The sequence below is a fragment of the Cervus elaphus genome, chromosome 14 (genome assembly GCF_910594005.1).
Source record: "Cervus elaphus chromosome 14, mCerEla1.1, whole genome shotgun sequence".
In the NCBI taxonomy this organism is placed as follows: Eukaryota; Metazoa; Chordata; class Mammalia; order Artiodactyla; family Cervidae; genus Cervus; species Cervus elaphus.
The window spans coordinates 30,505,780-30,523,324 of record NC_057828.1 but is presented as its reverse complement, the minus strand read 5'-3'; the positions used below and the strand labels follow the sequence as shown (position 1 = coordinate 30,523,324).

Below are 17,545 nucleotides of genomic sequence, written 5' to 3'. Positions count from 1 at the left end.
TTCACCACGGTGAGTGTTTTCAATAACTTTTTTTTTTTGGTGATTTATATGTTTATTACCTAAACCAGTCTTTCCCAGTGGGCTGAAAATTCTGCAGGGGTAAGGATTTTGTTGTCAAAAACACTTTAAAATGATAATTTCTGGACTGCATAAATAAATTTGGTCACAGTCCTAATTCAGTGACACTTACTGGCAGATTTTATTCGCATATAAAGATCAAAGTATTCAAAGTGTCTTCTGCTGAAGGCCAAAAGATACATGCATACATACATTTTATTTTATTTTATTTTTTGCATACATACATTTTAAAATGTAGCCTGCAATCTTATTAATCTGGACTAAGATGTGATATATAAACATCTCTCCAGTATACTTAATACAGTAGTAGTAATTTACAGTATTTTTATATGAGTAGATGTTTGAGTCTCTAGAGTTTTGTTCTTAGGAAGCTAGAACTATTTTTCTGCTCCAAAAGGATGCTGTTCTTTTGGGGAAATCAGCTTGAATTTATACCTTTTCCTTCTTAAGTAGGTACTTTTGCCTCAGTTTGGGTAGTACAGTCTTATTATCAAGTTACCATTACCCAGGCAAGAGCTAGGTTTTCAGGACTCTGGTATTTCCACATTGTCAGTTAGTTCAGCAATTATTTCTCTGGCAGTATTTACTCTCTTATTCATGAGAGTATAAATTAGAACATGTATAATTTAAAAAACTTCCCACGAGTATTTCTTGTGTATTTCATCTCCCTGTGAATAGTGATGGTGTGATCCCTGCAGCCAGCTTGTGGAGTCTTGACTTACTAAAAAACAAATTCAGCATGAAGTTGTTGCCAGAGGAGATTCAGCCAGGTTGCCTATCTAAAGTTACCTCCCTGTTTGCTAGAGTCGCCCCTCCCTTTAATAGTTCTCCTGTGCCTTGCCCTGACCTGATGGTTCTTGGTCATGAAACTTGTAGAAATAACTTGTCTTCACCTGAATGTCTTCACACTGGGTTTTTCCTTGCTTTTTAAAGAGTTGATTTTCTTTTTCCTGGAAACTTGAGGGGTCCCAACCTTACGATCCATTAAAAACTTTAGATACATATTTCCTGGGTATTCAGGGATTTCTTTATATTATACTGAGCAAGGCTTTATAGGAATCCCCACTTACCCATCCACATAAAGGTAGTCTTTCAGTTGAAGATGATTTTCTTCCCCTGACTTTTGTTTAAATATTTCTGGTGTTGTGTAAATCTCCTGCTTCTTTATTATACAATTATATACAGATTCATTCATTCTCATAATTATTCTCTCCCATATACATTGTTTAGATGGATTCCTGTATGTAAAGGCATTTCTAACATAGTAGGCCTTAAACGAGTTTTGGTTAAATTGCATTGATTCGGTGAAACTCCTGTTTAGTTAAACAGATTTATCAGTCACCCGCGTGTATGTGCTCAGTCACTCATTCGTGTCCAACTCTTTGTGACCCCATGATCTGTAGCCCGCCAGGCCTTCAGGCAAGAACAGTGGTGTGGTTTGCCATTTCCTCCTTGAGTGGGTCTTTCCTACCCAAGGATTGAACCTCTGTCTGCTGCATTGTCAGGTGGATTCTTCACCATTGCACCACCTGGAAATCCCCTATTGATCACCTACAACGTGCTGAACACCGTGCTGGTTATTGGTAATTGGGAAGATGAATATTACCTTTGAGCATCTTGAGGTCTAGTGAGGCACACAGCTGACTCTAGTACATGATATACAGGGGTAACGCATCAGATAAACAGTGAATTGTAAAGCCCTTAAGCTGGGCCAGTTTTGATGTTTCATAGTGTGTTTCCTTCTGGGCTATGGCTGGTATGGAAGTTTTCTTTTTCTCTTCCCCCTGTTTTATTTTTAAATAACAATGTGTTGCTGCTGCTTTTGTATAATAGTTCATTTTTAGAGAGTGAATAGTAGTAAAAGACTAAGATTTTGTGTGAAAAATGTCTGATGAAGAAAATAAAAACTGTAGGCCTACAGGTTGAACTAAGATAACTAAGAATATCATTTAAAGTATGATAATAAGTATTTTGTGTACAGTTTTCCAGAAAAAGAATTTCTTTATTGAGTAACATCTATGGATTCTTAAGACTGGGAATATGGCACTCCTAATGTAGAGTTTCCTAAATTTTTTCATAAGTTTGACAACGTAGGTGTTGGCTTTTTTCATTTTCTTTGTTTGTCTCAGTACACTGATGTTTTGTCTAAATAACATACCCTCATGCTTGAATGGTCGTATCTAATTTAGGCCTACTAATTATGAGATATTATCTTTTTTAAAGAGTAGTGAAATAAAGATACATATTGTTATGAATATAATTACATTTCAGAGACTGAAGTTGATGATGTTTAGTTTGTAGAATAAGTTTTTATGTCCTTACTGACAGCCCACACCAATAACTTTTATATTTAATTCTATTTCCTAAACCCCACGTCAGGTTAACAAACCCAGTTTATTTTATTATATATTGAACAAAATTACTCTTTCAATACAATTTTACTTAATTTTGAGTTTCAAAAAGTAAATGTGGACATCTTTGTCATTTAAGCGTCAGCTTTCCTGAGTTGTTTTAGATAGAAATTGCTTCTTGGTTTCACCGATGAAGTATCATGAATTATTGTGCAGAGAAAATGAGAAGGGCAGGGCAGGCAGTAGGGTTCCTAGAGAGAAGGAGATAACTGTTCTGGCTTAACTAGGACAGGCCTGGTTTTGTATGAACCATCCTGAATGGGTATGTATTCAGAGTCATGGCCTAACAAATGCCTTTGACTTTTTATTCCTCCTGAAGGACAATCTGATGGTGGAGGAACCTTCCCAGGCTAGCTCAAGTGTCTGGGAAGGATACCCAAGTGCTGGCTCTGCAGTCCTTCCGGACACCTGGGGTCACGCTGGTATTGTTAATCAAGTCACTTCCCTCATTGTGTACATCCAGTTCTCGCGTCAGAACCTAGAGCCAGTTAGAGCTCCACCTATGGCAACTGTTCTTGGCAAAGAGCTCAGATTTCCAGCACAGCATTTTGCTGTGATTTTTTTTCTAATCAGGAAGTTGCATGCTTATTATAAAGTTTAAGCAGTATGGAAGGTCATAAAGAAGAAAGAAAAATATCTAAAATCTTACTACCCAGAGGTAATCACTTTTAATATAATAGAAAAGTAATAGGCATTGAGATCCTTTTCAACTTTATCTTTCAATTCCAAGAAGAACACGAGCATGACATGGCATTCCCCCCCCCCCCCAATTAACAGCTTTATTGAGCTTTACTCCACATACCATACAGTTTACCCATTTAAAGTGTACAATTAGGTGATTTTTAGTATACTCATAGAAGTGTACAACTATCACCATAATCAGTTTTAGAGCACTTTCATCACACCATAAGCATTATCACCATCCTTACCCCCCCGCTTTCCAGGTGGCTCAGGGGTGAAGAATCCGCCTGCAAACCCACTGCTGTATTCTTGCCTGGAGAATCTTGTGGACAGAGCAGCCTGGCAGGTATAGCCCGTGGGGTCACAAAGAGTCAGACATGACCGAGCAACTGAGCATGCACACACCCTTACCTCACCCCATTCCTTCATCCCTCCCAGCTCCTGGCAACCACTAATCTGTTTTCTGTCTGTATATATTTGCCTGCTCTGTACATTTCATATAAATGGAATCAAACAACATGTGATCTTTTGTGACTGGCTTCTTAACACAATTTTTTCACAGTTCATCTGTTTTGTAGCATGTGTCATGTATGGCAGTTTGAAAAGTAAATCATTAGCACATATTCATGTATCTAGGCATACTTTCTAACAGCTGAGTTTCTCATTTTAACAATTTATTTTCATGTGTTAAAGTTGTATGCAGTGAAAGTAATGATTAATTCTGAACATTTTTAAACTAAATAGGCTTATAAGCAAAGCAGAAAGGCTTCCTCATATTCTTTATAAAACTCAACATTTAAAAACGTGGTAAATTGTGTAAATTAGAATTGTGTAGTAGTTTTCTGTGTCAGATTAATTGTGTACAGAGAAGAATGCTGGACCATTTGTGAAATCTGTTCGGTTTATTTTCTTCGCTCCCAGGCACATTTTTCTTGCCCAGCATTGTCCTGCCTTCACTTTTACCCCCATATCCAAGAGCATTAGCTTAGAAACTTCGTACTTTTTTTTGAACTACTTCATACTTTTTTGATTCTCTTACTAAAGTAGGGAAGAACAGACATGGCCTTTGAAAACTTCTGTATTACACTTTTAGAGTGAAAACAGTTTTAGTTAAAAGAATTTCACCAGCTTACTTAAGGATGAGGGAACGAAATTGTATGAATTTCCTTAAGAATGATTTGAGGTGTTCTCATTAGATGCTGCCTCTCATCCCCAGATGAGCCTGGCCCATGGAACCGGGTCCCTTTGTACACATATTCCCACCCATTTCTCCCTCCCACTTTGCCTAATATTAATGTTGCCTAAAAGTTTTAAGTCTAGGCAGGTTCTTCACATTTCTTAGGAAATTTAGTATTACCCAATTTTATATTTATACTTATTATCTCCTTTCAAAATTTTGAAGTGGATAATCTTTAAAAACTTAGGTAGTTAATAAAACTTGAAACAGGAAATAAGAATGCCTAGTAAAGGAGGGAGAAATAATTATCTTAGTTGTCTGGGGACTAATAGTAACTCCTAGTGTTGACTACCAGAAAGTTCTAATTTTCAAAAAGGGAGCATACTAGTTGACCAAGAAGATCACAGACAGAAGACATGTTCACATAGAAGGAGCATACAGCTCATTTGAGAATTTAAAAGACCAGTGTACCCGGAGTGTAGAGAGAAACAAAGTCTGAGTTGGATGAGTTAGGGTACAATTACATCATGGGGAGAAAGCATTGGATTTTGGTATTTATCTTTAGATCAGTGGAAAGCTATTGAAGATACTTTACTAAGGGGAGATGATTTGATCTGGTTTAGTTATTAAGTATTAACTGGTTTCTGTGGGGGAGGGGAGAGGTATGACGATCAGGATAAACAGATTAATTAGGGGATGCCATGTGTAGTCTAGTGATAGTGATGGTGTTAGTCGCTTCTGTCGTGTCTGACTCATTGCGACTCCATGAGCTGTAACCCACCAGGCTCCTCTGTCCATGGAATTCTCAAGGCAAGAACACTGAATTGGGTTGCCATTCCCTTCTCCAGGGGGTCTTCCCGACCCAAGGATCAAACCTGAGTCTCCCACATTGTGGGTAAAGTCTTTACCTTTTAAGCCACAAGGGATGCCCCATGTAAAATAGTCCAGGCTGGTGTATTTTATGTCCCTTAATGCATGTGTATTTATAGTTTACATTTAGTATTGACATCGAATACATTATAAAATGTGAAATTATAGAAATGTAAAAAGAACGAGAAGAAATGAACAGAAGTGGAAGCACTACTGTTTTCTTTCCCTCCCGGGGTGTGACTGGTGTTCTGGGATGTGAACCCCACTTTGCAAACAAGAGATCCTGAATCAACACAAGAGATCATGGAACATGAACAGTGACAGTGGAGATGGTTTGGCGAGAGAAATGCAGAGATTGTATTCATAGGACTTGGAAATAGGTTAAATAGTAGTAATAGAGGGAAAGGACTTCCCAGGTGGCTCAGTAGTAAAGAATCCACCTGTCAATGCAAGAGCCACAGGAGACTTGGGTTCACTCCCTGGGTCGGGAAGGTCCCCTGGAGGGGGAAATGGCAACCCACGCCAGTATTCTTGCTGGAATAGTCCCCTGGACAGAGGAGCCTGGAGGGCTCCTTCCATGGGGTCACAGCGTAGGACACCACCGAGCACACGATGGAAAACAGGTGAGGAGAGCCCTAGATTTCTGGTTTGCGCACCTGAATAGAGTGTTACCCTGATGCTGTAGTAATGGGCTAATCATCTTTGTTAAAGCGTTCTGCCTGAACGTGCTGCTTTCTCTGAGCATACTCTTACTCATTTCTTAGTAAGGAAGGACAGGGGTGGGGTGGGAGGATGGAGGTGGTAAGGTGATTGATGGACAGGCCTTGATCTGTGCTCAGGAGGAAGAAGCAGAGAAATGAATGTTGGACATGAGTTACTCTTGCCTTTGGAGGTGTCATATAGACCCTGCAACTTGACTCTTCAGTTTCTTTAGCTGGAGGCAGTCACTCATCCCACATCTAAAAGGGCTTACAAAACAGGTGTTGGAATGATGCTGTTGCCGAAGCCTAATCAATTATCAGCGATTTATCAGCTGTGAGCAGTCATCTTCATACTTGCTTAGAAAGAAGTAAAATGCGTTTGAGGCCCTCATTTAGGGGAGAACTAAAGAAATGAAGAGGGGTGGGGGAACCCAGTCATACAAACAGTTTTGCCTATGACTCAGTAATTTAGAAAAAGAGAGCGGTGGTACTTTTTTCACTTGTGACTATGGACATGTGATGTTTCATTTCGTGAGGTATGTAAGATTTTCCTTTGTTAAAAACTACATGTATTTTAAAACAATTTGAAGTTCTTTCAAAAATGCTTTAAACATACCACTTTAAAAATACCACACTTTGAGTTAAATTTACTATTTGTAATTCTCATGTCTTTTAGCATAGTGCGCTGCAGATTACAGTACTTTTTTCCTCCCATTTTTACTGAGGTATAATTGACAAAATTGTGAGATGTTTACAGTGTACATCTTGATGATTTAATAAATGTAAAAGTTGTGAAAGGATTTCTTCCATCTGGTTAATGCAGCTATTGCATATTTATTTTTTTGTTTGGCTATGAATTTAGCTTTTTTAGGTTCCACATCCAGGTGATTCCATGCAGTCTTTTCTTTGTCCAGCTTATTGCAGTTAGCATAATACCTTCAAGATCCATCCATATTGCTGCTAATAGTAGGATTTCCTTTTTCCTATGGCTGAATAATATTGCAGTGTGTGTATATTAATATGTATATTAATATATATAGTGCATCTTCTTTATCCATTCATCTGTTAATGAACGCTTAGGTTGTTTTGTATCTCAGGTTTTGTGACTGTTGCTGCGCTGAACATGGGAATGCAGATTATTTCTTCAGTTTCCTGTTTTCAGTTCCTTTGGGAATATACCAAGAAGTGGGATTTCTGGGTTACATGGTAGTTCTGTTGTTAATTTTGGGGGAAATTTCAATATTGTTTTCCGTAGTGGCTGTCCCAGTTTATATTTCACGGTACCTACTCTTTGAAGAGAGACAGTCATACCACACTGCAGTGTCTTCCTCTATTCTGTTCTAGAGGTATTAGAACAAACACAAACACATTTGTTTTCAGTCAGTTCAGTTCAGTCGCTCAGTCGTGTCCAACTCTTTGTGACTCCATGGACTGCAGCACGCCAGGCCTCCCTGTCCATCACCAACTCCCGGAGCCTACTCAAATTCATGTCCATTGAGTCAGTGATGCCATCCAACCATCTCATCCTCTGTTGTCCCCTTCTCCTCCCATCTTCAATCTTTCCCAGCATCAGGGTCTTTTCAGATGAGTCAGTTCTTTCCATCAGGTGGCTGAAGTATTGGAGTTTCAGCTTCAGCATCAGTCCTTCCAATGAACACCCAGGACTGATCTCCTTTAGGATGGACTGGTTGGATCTCCTTGCAGTCCAAGGGACTCTCAAGAGTCTTCTCCAACACCACAGTTCAAAAGCATCAATTCTTCAGTGCTCAGCTTTCTTTATAGTCCAACTCTCACATCCACACATGACTACTGGAAAGACCATAGCACTGACTAGACAGACCTTTGTGGGCAAAGTGTTGTCTCTGCTTTCTAACGTGCTGTCATGCCCTCTCACAGCTGGTGGCAGTAGCACTTTGCAGTCGCGAGGATAACCTGGGCCCTCACGGTACTCACTGCCAGTTTGCATGCTGGTGCTGTGCTCACTCAACAGACCAGCTTTCCAGAGAGCACAAACCAAATTAAAACCAGCTCTAAGCAAACGTTTTCTCATTTAATCCTCGGAAAAAATGCTGAGATGAGTAGTACCCTCATTACAAATTGCTTTGAGATTAATTGCTGACAGTGGAAACCTCTAAGGTTAAAAATGTGAACACTAAGAATCTACTATAGTAATTCTATATAGAAGTAACAGTAATACTGATCAAGTGACATCTTGTCATTTTCTTCTACCTACTAGTATCTCACCCAAGGTTTCTGTACTTCCCTGCTTGTATAAAACACCTAACGATAAAGTATGTTAAAGGGTGGAGAAAGCCTGAGGGATAGCTGTTTTAGAAACTATTAGAAGTACATGAACAACCATGACAAGACTATTTCAAGGTCGGTGTAGCTAATAGAGATGGGTCATTTTTCTTTTCTTGAAGTCTAACATGGAGGTTAAGTTTTGCTTTTTTGATACATCTTAACCTCCTCAGTTCTATTTTCCTTTAGGGTCCATCCTTATTTCTGTCAGCCCTAAGCCTATTTTAATACTCTGATTTAAAGAGAAATGTCCCTTTTTTTCTTTTTCCAACTGAATTTCTTCAATCCGAACACTGAACCTTCTTTTCCCATATTCTGTGCTCCTCCTTCAGTTGAGAAAAGAAAGAGTCAACAACATCAGTATTAAGCAGGAAGTGCTGTTAGGCTTATGCATATGATGGAATGAATAATTTATTATCTTCGGGAAATGCAAACTGCAGTAGAACTCAATCTAGCTTATCAGAATTTAGATCAGTACTTTACAGGATGGTATGAACTAAAAGTCAGTAGGAAAAAGATGTTTAAAGATACCAGGTTGCATAGAATATTGCATAATTGTTTAAATTGTCACGAGATTGGGAGTTTTGTGTCTTATGTGGTAATGATGTTTTTCCTGCATTCTGACAATTGTCAGATGACTTTTTGCCAAAATGATTGGTAATGGAATGTGGCAGTTTCTTTGCTGTCAGAGACGAGATAATTTCTCAGGTTTTTCCTGTAAGTTTTTAATATTTTTCTTATTTTTTAATCCTTTAAATATAAATGAACTGAAAGGTCAAACCTGAAGACTAGGCATGTTTATTTAATAAAGGCTTTATAGAAGTAGTCATTTACAGACATCGGTAAGACAGTTTTTTTTAAGTTTAAATTTAAAATACAATTATTGAAAATTTTCTAAATGGTTTATCATCTTTGGCATGATCTGATTAGGCTAGTAGACATTTTATATGTGTGCCTGTGGTCTTTTTTTATGTCATTACTGTAAATATTGTGCATGCTACTTTAATAATAATTGGGTGGGTGGAAGTACTTAGCAAAGGTGACATTCATCAGTCTTGTTTGTGTTTAAAAAATCTGCTGTATTTAATATCTTTAAAGCAAGGTTTAAACTTAATTGGATTGTATTAAATCTAATTTCTATAAATGATAAAGATTTTCTTGATTATTTAAGATTTATTACCGTTTTCAGGTGTATATTCTTAAAATATAAATTGGTTTGGTTCTGATTCTATGCAGACTTTTTTTAGTTAGCATATATTGTATTATTAAAGAATACAGTTTTAAGGGAAATCTAAAATACTGTCTTGTTTGCCTTTCTGTAGTCTTTCTTAAGTCAGTATATTTTTAACTGTTCACTGTTTCTTGATTAATACTGATTGGAAGAGAAAATCTTTCCCAAACTGAAAAGAATTTCTTTAGTATTTTATAGAAAAGTATTGATGTAAAGTTTTGAATGTTATTAATGTAAAACTGAAAGAAATTTAGTTTTGTTTTTTCCCACCCCAATTTTGAGTGTCACCTTGCTTTTATAAAAGCCTTTCCCCTTTTCATAAATTATCATCTCCTCCTCATTGAATTTTTTCACTTAAAGAGAATTTATCTCGTTAATACTCAAAAGTAAATTTTAGTTTAGATAGCCTAAATACTAAATGGCCTTTTGATGTGGCCACATATTTTTAGTAAGATTTTTTTTTCAACATGTGTATGCGTATACACATGTTGAAGAAAAAAAGAAAAATAAAATGTGCCTTGATAAAACAATAGTTTTTATGTTTTTCAAAGTGAAAAATGAAGATATTCTTACTTTACATCAATGAGTATGTAACACTTTAATTGCTGGAGGTTGTTTAAAATGGCTTTGGTCTTTTTCAACTAGGAGAAATGAGTTCAGCTCATGTTAAGCTAATTATAAGCATTTCCCTTAAATTGTTTTCAGCTGCAAATTCTTTTAAATGAGCAATACTGAAAGAGGGTAACTATCATTAAATTAACTAATGGCCAGAGATTTGACTCCCTGTATCTCAGATCCATTTACATTTTAAGATAAACTGTAAAATGCAAATTGATGCATTCTCTGATTGTGTAACTCAGGAAATAATTAAGCTGTAAGTGCATCATTTGATCTGTGGCTTATTATAGGGTTTTTCCACCAAAAAAATACAGAGAAAAATTTTTTGAAAAAATTATGTTACAGAGGATACGTTTGTATTAAATTACAGAGTTTGCAGAATGAGGATCTAGCTAGGACGTATGTATAATACGTTTTGAACCTTTCAAAGCACCTTTTAGTTTATGTGAAGTTCTTCAGATGGCCCCGTTGTCTTTTGAAGCTTCTAACACCAAGGTGTCTGTTGCAGCCCAGAGCAAGGTTACTGCTACCCAGGACAGCACTAATTTGCGATGTATTTTCTGTGGTAAGCAACATTATGTTTACATTACTTTTTCAAGCTGTGGTACATACTACTTGCGCATTTCCATAACTTTTGTTTCCTTAGGCCATGGTCTGGTTTGTGGTATTTGGGATATACAGCAAGCTACTGTTTTATGTTGTGATATTTGTTGTGGTTCATGTAGGTGATTTGGTCAGCTTTTGAGTTGGCTTTCTAGCGAGGATTTAGTTAAAATTAGGGTCTCAGAACTAATTCTTGTTCACTTCTTCCAACATGAATGAGAGGGGTTTTTGTTTGTTCATTTTTGTTTTTAACTATTTTGTTTGAGAGCAGTCTTTTAAATTAGAGTTTTGGGGGAAAGTTCTATCCATCTTACTATGATATCAGGAATGTAATTGGGATTTACTGGAAGGGAGATTTTGCTTAGCTTGAATTAGTTTTCAAATGTACATGTTGTGAGGCAGCTGTGAGCTCTTTCATGCTTTGATAGGTTGATTTCTGATCGACAGCCTCCTTTATTCAGTAGGTTAGATATCTGTGGCGTAGGAGCGAATTTAGGCTTACAGTGTGTTTTCTTTCACTCTCATGCTCATATACACATGTGTGCACATATATATGTTGTTTGCATGGACAAACCAGTTATGTCACTTAGCCTTTTTTCCACATTACAGTTAATAAAGTATATGCATATCCTTCTCCTTACACTAGGATAAATCTGCATACACACACACACACACACACACAGACATACATCTGAATTCCTTTTAGTCTCATTTGATTATAAAACTTTTGTTTTGAAAACCCCAATTCAAAAGTGACTTTTAAATCTTACAGGTGCAGCCCCTCTCCCACCCCCTGCCTTTGACTGAGATACGCCTTTTTGACTACTGTATATCTTAACTGACCAGATTATTTTATGAGAGCTAAAATGATAAATACTACTAAAATTTTATATGAACAGTTCAGCTGTGTATCTTTATTTTATCCACATGACTCAGAGTTTTTGATATGCTCCTTCAGTACTACTAATATTGTTTCTTTACCTATAAAGAGAATTGTTTTAAGGTTGATATACTTGCTGGTTTAGGCAAGGAAGTATGTGTTATAAATTGCCCCCCAAAATGAAAATTCTGATGCATTCCTTAATCACCTGAGGTTTTATCTTGTTCCAGGTGACAGTTACAGGAGTGGGCCTGTCGTGTGGCCCTGTATAAACGCTTTACTCCGTCTCAGATTCCTCAGTTAATTGTCGCAGATTAACTGTTTAATTAGTAACTTTTAATTTTGATTTTTCTGCCTCCTCCTGGGGGTTCTTCCAGGTCATCTTTTGAACTAGCTGCAAGTGTGATTGTTCCTGTTTGTGTTATTAGGACTCTTTAGATCTTTCTGAAAACCTACTTGATGTTCTATAATTTGCTGCTTAATATGTGGGGTTTCACATGCAGAATAATAGATAGAGTTTACCCAGTTGCAGAATAATAGATAGAGTTTTATCTAGTTGCAGAATAATAGAGTTTACCCAGTTGCAGAGAAAAAATTTGGCCTTCATAAAGGTGAATTTTTTAAGCTGTAAAATAATGTGTTAAAAAGCAAATTTCCCCCGTTATTACCTTTGATTGATTTAACTGTATGCAAACAATATAATTACCACATTGCTAAATTTAAACTTGATTGTATTGTGTATAATAACACTTATTTGTCTTTTAGTCCTGTGTTTTTAAATAGTCTGTGGCTAAGTGTGAAACAAGATATGTGAAAATTAAAACATGACAATAAGTGAAATGTGCTTTAGCCAAAACTCAGTCCTGAAGTCAAGACTGAAATGCCATTCATTCCTGGTTTAGGGAGACGTTCAGTTCTGATTTCTATCATTTATAAGTTACCGTATCAGCGACATGGACACATTATCTTTATTAGAATCAGTGATTTACATACTTTGCTACATGAATCCTAGCCAGGACACATTAAGACCAACTATTGTCTCTGGCTCTGGTAATAAAACAGAGAAAACTTAACTGTCATATAGCTACTGTTCTTTATATTAGAGTAGGGACAAAGCAGGTTCACTTGTCTCTTCTCCCTTTTTCCTCCAAAAGAACTGTTGACCATCCTGTGATGCTCATAAAATGTTGTTACTTAACCCACTTGTTAGAAAAGTACCTTTTTTTTTTTCCCCCGCATTGTATGAGAACACAGATCCTCAGGTAGACATACGAGCTGTGTGGAGTGACCAGTAGTTGTGTTACAGGAAGTACAGTGGCCGCTGACAGCCTTGTACTCCTAACTGCTGCTTCATGTTGTGTGGTGCCTGTGGTATAATTCACCAGCTGTGTAACCCAGTAGAGTGTTGGACAAGAAGAAAGAGTGTAATTGTGTACCTAAAGTTCATAATTTACCTAGAACTCTTATGTAATCTCATAGTACACTTATATTATTTTTAAATGCACATAAGTTTCGATGTGCTTGTTAATTGTGAGTTGACAGTATTGATAAAGAAGAAACAAAATAACCAGATTAAATATGGATGTGAGAAAATGCTGGGGGAGGAGGCTTCTCCTTTTCTGTTCCCAGCCCCCCACCCCTTTTAAAGAAAGTTTTTGGGAAGATAACCCATTATCACCAAGAACCATGTAGAAAAGAATTTTAAAGAGTGCTTTTTAGTTGTTCGTGGATTCCTCCCATTTAGAAAGGATCTTCCTTGTTGTAAACTATTTTTATAATTAGCAATGTTAGCCAGAAAATATTACCCACATTTTTTAAAGCTCCTTTTAAAACAAGTTTGCTGAGTAAACTTAAAACTCAAAACTTAAACTTAAAAAAAAAAATCCAAATTAGTTTTTATGAATTGCTAAAAGAGACCTTTCTCACATTCACATTTTTTTGTGAGTTATATCAAACTTTCGTTAGTTTAATTTAAAAAACCTTTAAATGAAATCAGTAGGATTGAGTTGAGATATTGATATGTTTCTCTTGAATTTATGTATTTGTGTTGAAACTTAACATCGAGAGATTTTAATTGGTGAATTTAATCTATTAATATTTATTGTTACAATAATAATTACAGTGCCTGGTATAGATGTGTTAGGATCAAATTTGAGATTGGTGCCAAACAAATCTGACATTCACCTGATTAATTATTTGAGCCTCATGAGGTTTTAACTTAAATATCCAAACATTATTTTTGAAAATAGTTAAACCATGATGGTCTTATGAGTTGCCCATGCTAAGTACTCAACATTTAATATTTTTTTGATAAATATAACTTTGGAAATACTGCCCCCGACTAGTTTATATATTTTCAAAAGTACCCTCCCACCTTGTTTGTCCCCCTCCCTCTGCCAGAAGAGACAAGTAATGTACACTAAACACTAGTGTATGGCTTAAATACGGCAGTCTATTTTTGTATCATTGTCTTGATATCAGAAAGGAGAGAATTCCAATCTGTTTACTCGACACTATATGTTTTAATTTATACAAACATTTAAATGCATTTTTAATTTTAGAAGCTTTTTTGTTGTTGTTGCTGTTACTGATTACATGGAATTAATATATTTTTATATTTCCTTTATGTGGCTCTTAAAATAGCAGAGACTTTTAGGAAATCTAGTGAAGTATCATTGCAGTTGTCATCTGATTTGTCTTCAGAGGACAAATTAAATGATTAAAAACATGTAAAGAGATGAGGGAAAAATTAGTAGGTAAGTTCAGATCAAATTATTTTTCTACACTTGGGATATAACAAGTACTGTATTATATTCTAATGAACCTTATCCTTCTCTTTGTGAAATCTCCACTAGTATAAAATAGATACTTTGTGCTGTTAACCCAGATTTACAAGAATTTGCTTTAGCACTTTAGAAGTATTTATTTATTAACTTCTTTTATACTAGTGGTCTATAAAAACACTTGCAAAATATCTGCCAGGGGCCTTTGCTAGCACCCTAGAATTCACAAATATGTACAGCATTATCATTACGCATACATTTCTCTCCAAGAGTGGAAGATAACTACTATTTCTTTATTCTCTTCTTTACTGGATTAAATTCAAGATTGTTCTATTATAACTATAAGCATTGTATATTAGGTCCAGTATTTTATTTATCTCATTTTGTGACACAATTTTTATATCCAGTGACATTAAAATGTCCCGTTGTTTAGTGGCCTTCTTTATGAGATGCTAAAAATGGGTCTGCATTTTATATGACGTGGGAATGAATGGTCATTAGTTTCTCATGACAGAATCGTGTTGGTTTGAATGCAGGTTTTTTGTTTTGTTTTACCCCAAATGAAAAATTATTGCAGTTATCTCTGTTACATTAAAAGTTCAGATAAGTAGATTAATTATATGTATAAGTTTAGCAAATATTTGTTTTCACCAGTGCTGGAAATGCCAGGCCATTAAATAAGAACGGCAACTTAAAGTGGGCAAGTTTGATAAATGCATTAGCGTGCATCAGTCTAGTAATAAGGTTCTCATGCTTTCTCTCTCCTGTTTTTCATTTCCAGTGTTCTATTTAGGTGAGTTTTTGAATTCTGATTTTTCATTTAAGTTCTCCCTCTCCACTTCATGAATAAGTACCCCAAAGAGAATGTCTCATTGTCTTAGAAAATGTCAAGCTTAGGTGCCTATTCAGATGCTCATTGAACACTTGTTTTACTCAAGCTCTTCATATATAAATGTTTATTTTTCCTTTATTGTTGATGTTTTCCATTTGTTTCAAGTAAGCCTTCTGGAAATAATGACAGTATTTTGTTGCAGTCTTTCATTTGCTGTGTGTTATATGAAGCTTATATTTTATTTTGCTAAACAAAAAGAAGATACATTTGTAAATATGTGATGGTTTTATGTTATTCTCATGATTTTATCTCCTCTATCCAGTACAATATAAAGATAATGTTCATTTATAATGTTTCCCTCCCTTTTTTAGGGCCAACATTGCCTAGACAAAATTCACAACTACCTGCCCAAGTTCAGAATGGCCCATCACAAGAAGAATTGGAAATTCAAAGAAGGTAAATTCCCAAGTTATTATTTGCCTCTGTCTGCTGCAGAAGACCAGTCTGTGAACATCTGATATTGAAAGTAGATTGTGATTGTTTCTCATCACGTAATATGTACTGTTAAGAAGTCTTTAAGACATCTTATTTTTATAGCTGTTATAAATTAATCTGTGATCATTATGGCTGTCAAGTGACTAATTTAGAAGGTTGAAATAGTGTTGACTGCATAAGGCATTGGACATTAGATAGGACTTAGTAATGAAGTATATAGTCATTCTGATTTTGATTACACTGCTGGTTTAATGAAATCAATAATATCTTCATTATTTTCAGTGCAGTGTAGAAATACATTTGAAATTATAATACAGCTTCATCTAGGGATTGTTTTTTTCTGAATTAGCAAAATAGTCTCTAAATTACAAGCTACTTTATAACAAAACAGTTTTATAAAATTCAGGTACAATCAGTAACTAAAATTGAGCTAGTCAAACCAGGTGTCCTACTTAAACAAAGGAAAACCTTTTGGAGATGTTGATGTTGCTTTTTGTTACTAGTAGATTACCCCTGTTTTGTTCTGGAGAATTGATAGCCATCATGTAGATGGAATTTTCCAATTGAAAGGCATTTGCTCCATGGCAAGCTAGTATTTTTTATTGTTGTCTTTGGTTTGGACCTCACATTTGAAATATTCTGTATATTCTTTATGTTATCTTAATATATGTGCCATGTTTCACTGACAGATGGTCAAGGGATCTCTTGCTGTGGTTCTGTGTTAGTTGCTTTGCTGTGTAACTACTTAGTCCTTGAAGAGTGCCCTCCAGGATCTCCCAAATGAGTTTTGTTTTTGACAGTCTGTATCTTCAGATAGTTCCAGAAATAGCCTCCACATTTGGTGAAACTCTGTCTGCCCTTTAGAGTGATGCTGTGACAGATAGGAATAAAATGAGTTTCTGTAGAAATAAAGAGAATTGAAAGGATGCAATCATTTCAGTTCTGTGTTGAAAGTTTTAAACATACTAGGATAATTCTAACAGAAATTGTAATGATCTGTCTCTCACACACACAAAAAGAAAAGTAGTTAATAAAAATGGGCATAGGGGACTTCCCTAGTGGTCCAGTGGTTAAGACTCTGTCTTTGCACTGCAAGGGGCACATGTTTGATCCCTGGCCAGGGAACTGACATCCTAAATATTGAGTCTAGTACATTTGTAGAAGGCTAGGAAGAACCAGGAGAAAATCCTGAACATAGTACATAATCTTTGGGTGATACAAAGTTGGCAAACAAGCAATCCCAGACACAGTTGCTGGAGGCCAGGACAGTAGAGAATAGAGACAGAAACCATCTGCTAGTACTGCTGACTCATTCAGGGTCACAGATGGGACATCCGCTTTGCACAGGGCTGTCAAGAACTTGCAGTGTACAATTTTAGTTGGAAATGAGTATTTTAAGTGCATTTTTAGTAATTGTTACTAGAACACCATGCCTCATGTATATTTTTTCTCTTTTCAAAGTGTTCATCTGAACTTGAAGTTTTTCTCTTTGTATATAAGTAGATGCTTCAGAGTTTGAAAATTGATGATGTTTACATTACTTACTACTTGTTTAGTTGAAGACTTGAACTCAGTCATTTTGAAGCATGAAATCTAAACTTCTGAAAAGTTCATATAAATTTTCTATTTTCTGTCCACAGTCACGCATAGACTGTTTTCTCCTTCCACATGACACCAACCAATTTCCTTTTCTCTGCAATATTAATTTCATCTTCATTCCTTTTCTTTACTCTCCACCCACTTCTTTTTTATTCTCACGGAATCTGCCTGTGTTTCCACAGATTTGCTGGACTTGCCGCTTCCGTCGTTTACTTAGACTCGTCTTCTCTCAGCCTACATGCTCCACTTGTGTTTCTTCCTTTTGATGCTTTAGAATCTCTTCTT

The 17,545-nt window shown here is 36.0% G+C and overlaps 1 protein-coding gene across 9 annotated transcripts in view; it reads left to right on the top strand.

The window, feature by feature from the left end:
* The window catches only part of ENAH (ENAH actin regulator), a 157,356-nt gene that overhangs the window by 98,457 nt on the left and 41,354 nt on the right, over nt 1–17,545 (top strand). For 5 of the 9 annotated variants that reach the window (XM_043923936.1, XM_043923935.1, XM_043923941.1 and 2 more), the window contains exons 4-5: nt 10,577–10,633; nt 15,538–15,622. In XM_043923936.1, coding sequence (XP_043779871.1) covers nt 10,577–10,633; nt 15,538–15,622 — 142 coding nt within the window. The remainder of the gene's footprint in view (nt 1–10,576; nt 10,634–15,537; nt 15,623–17,545) is intronic. The other 4 variants (XM_043923937.1, XM_043923943.1, XM_043923942.1 and 1 more) reach the window with 1 other exon arrangement.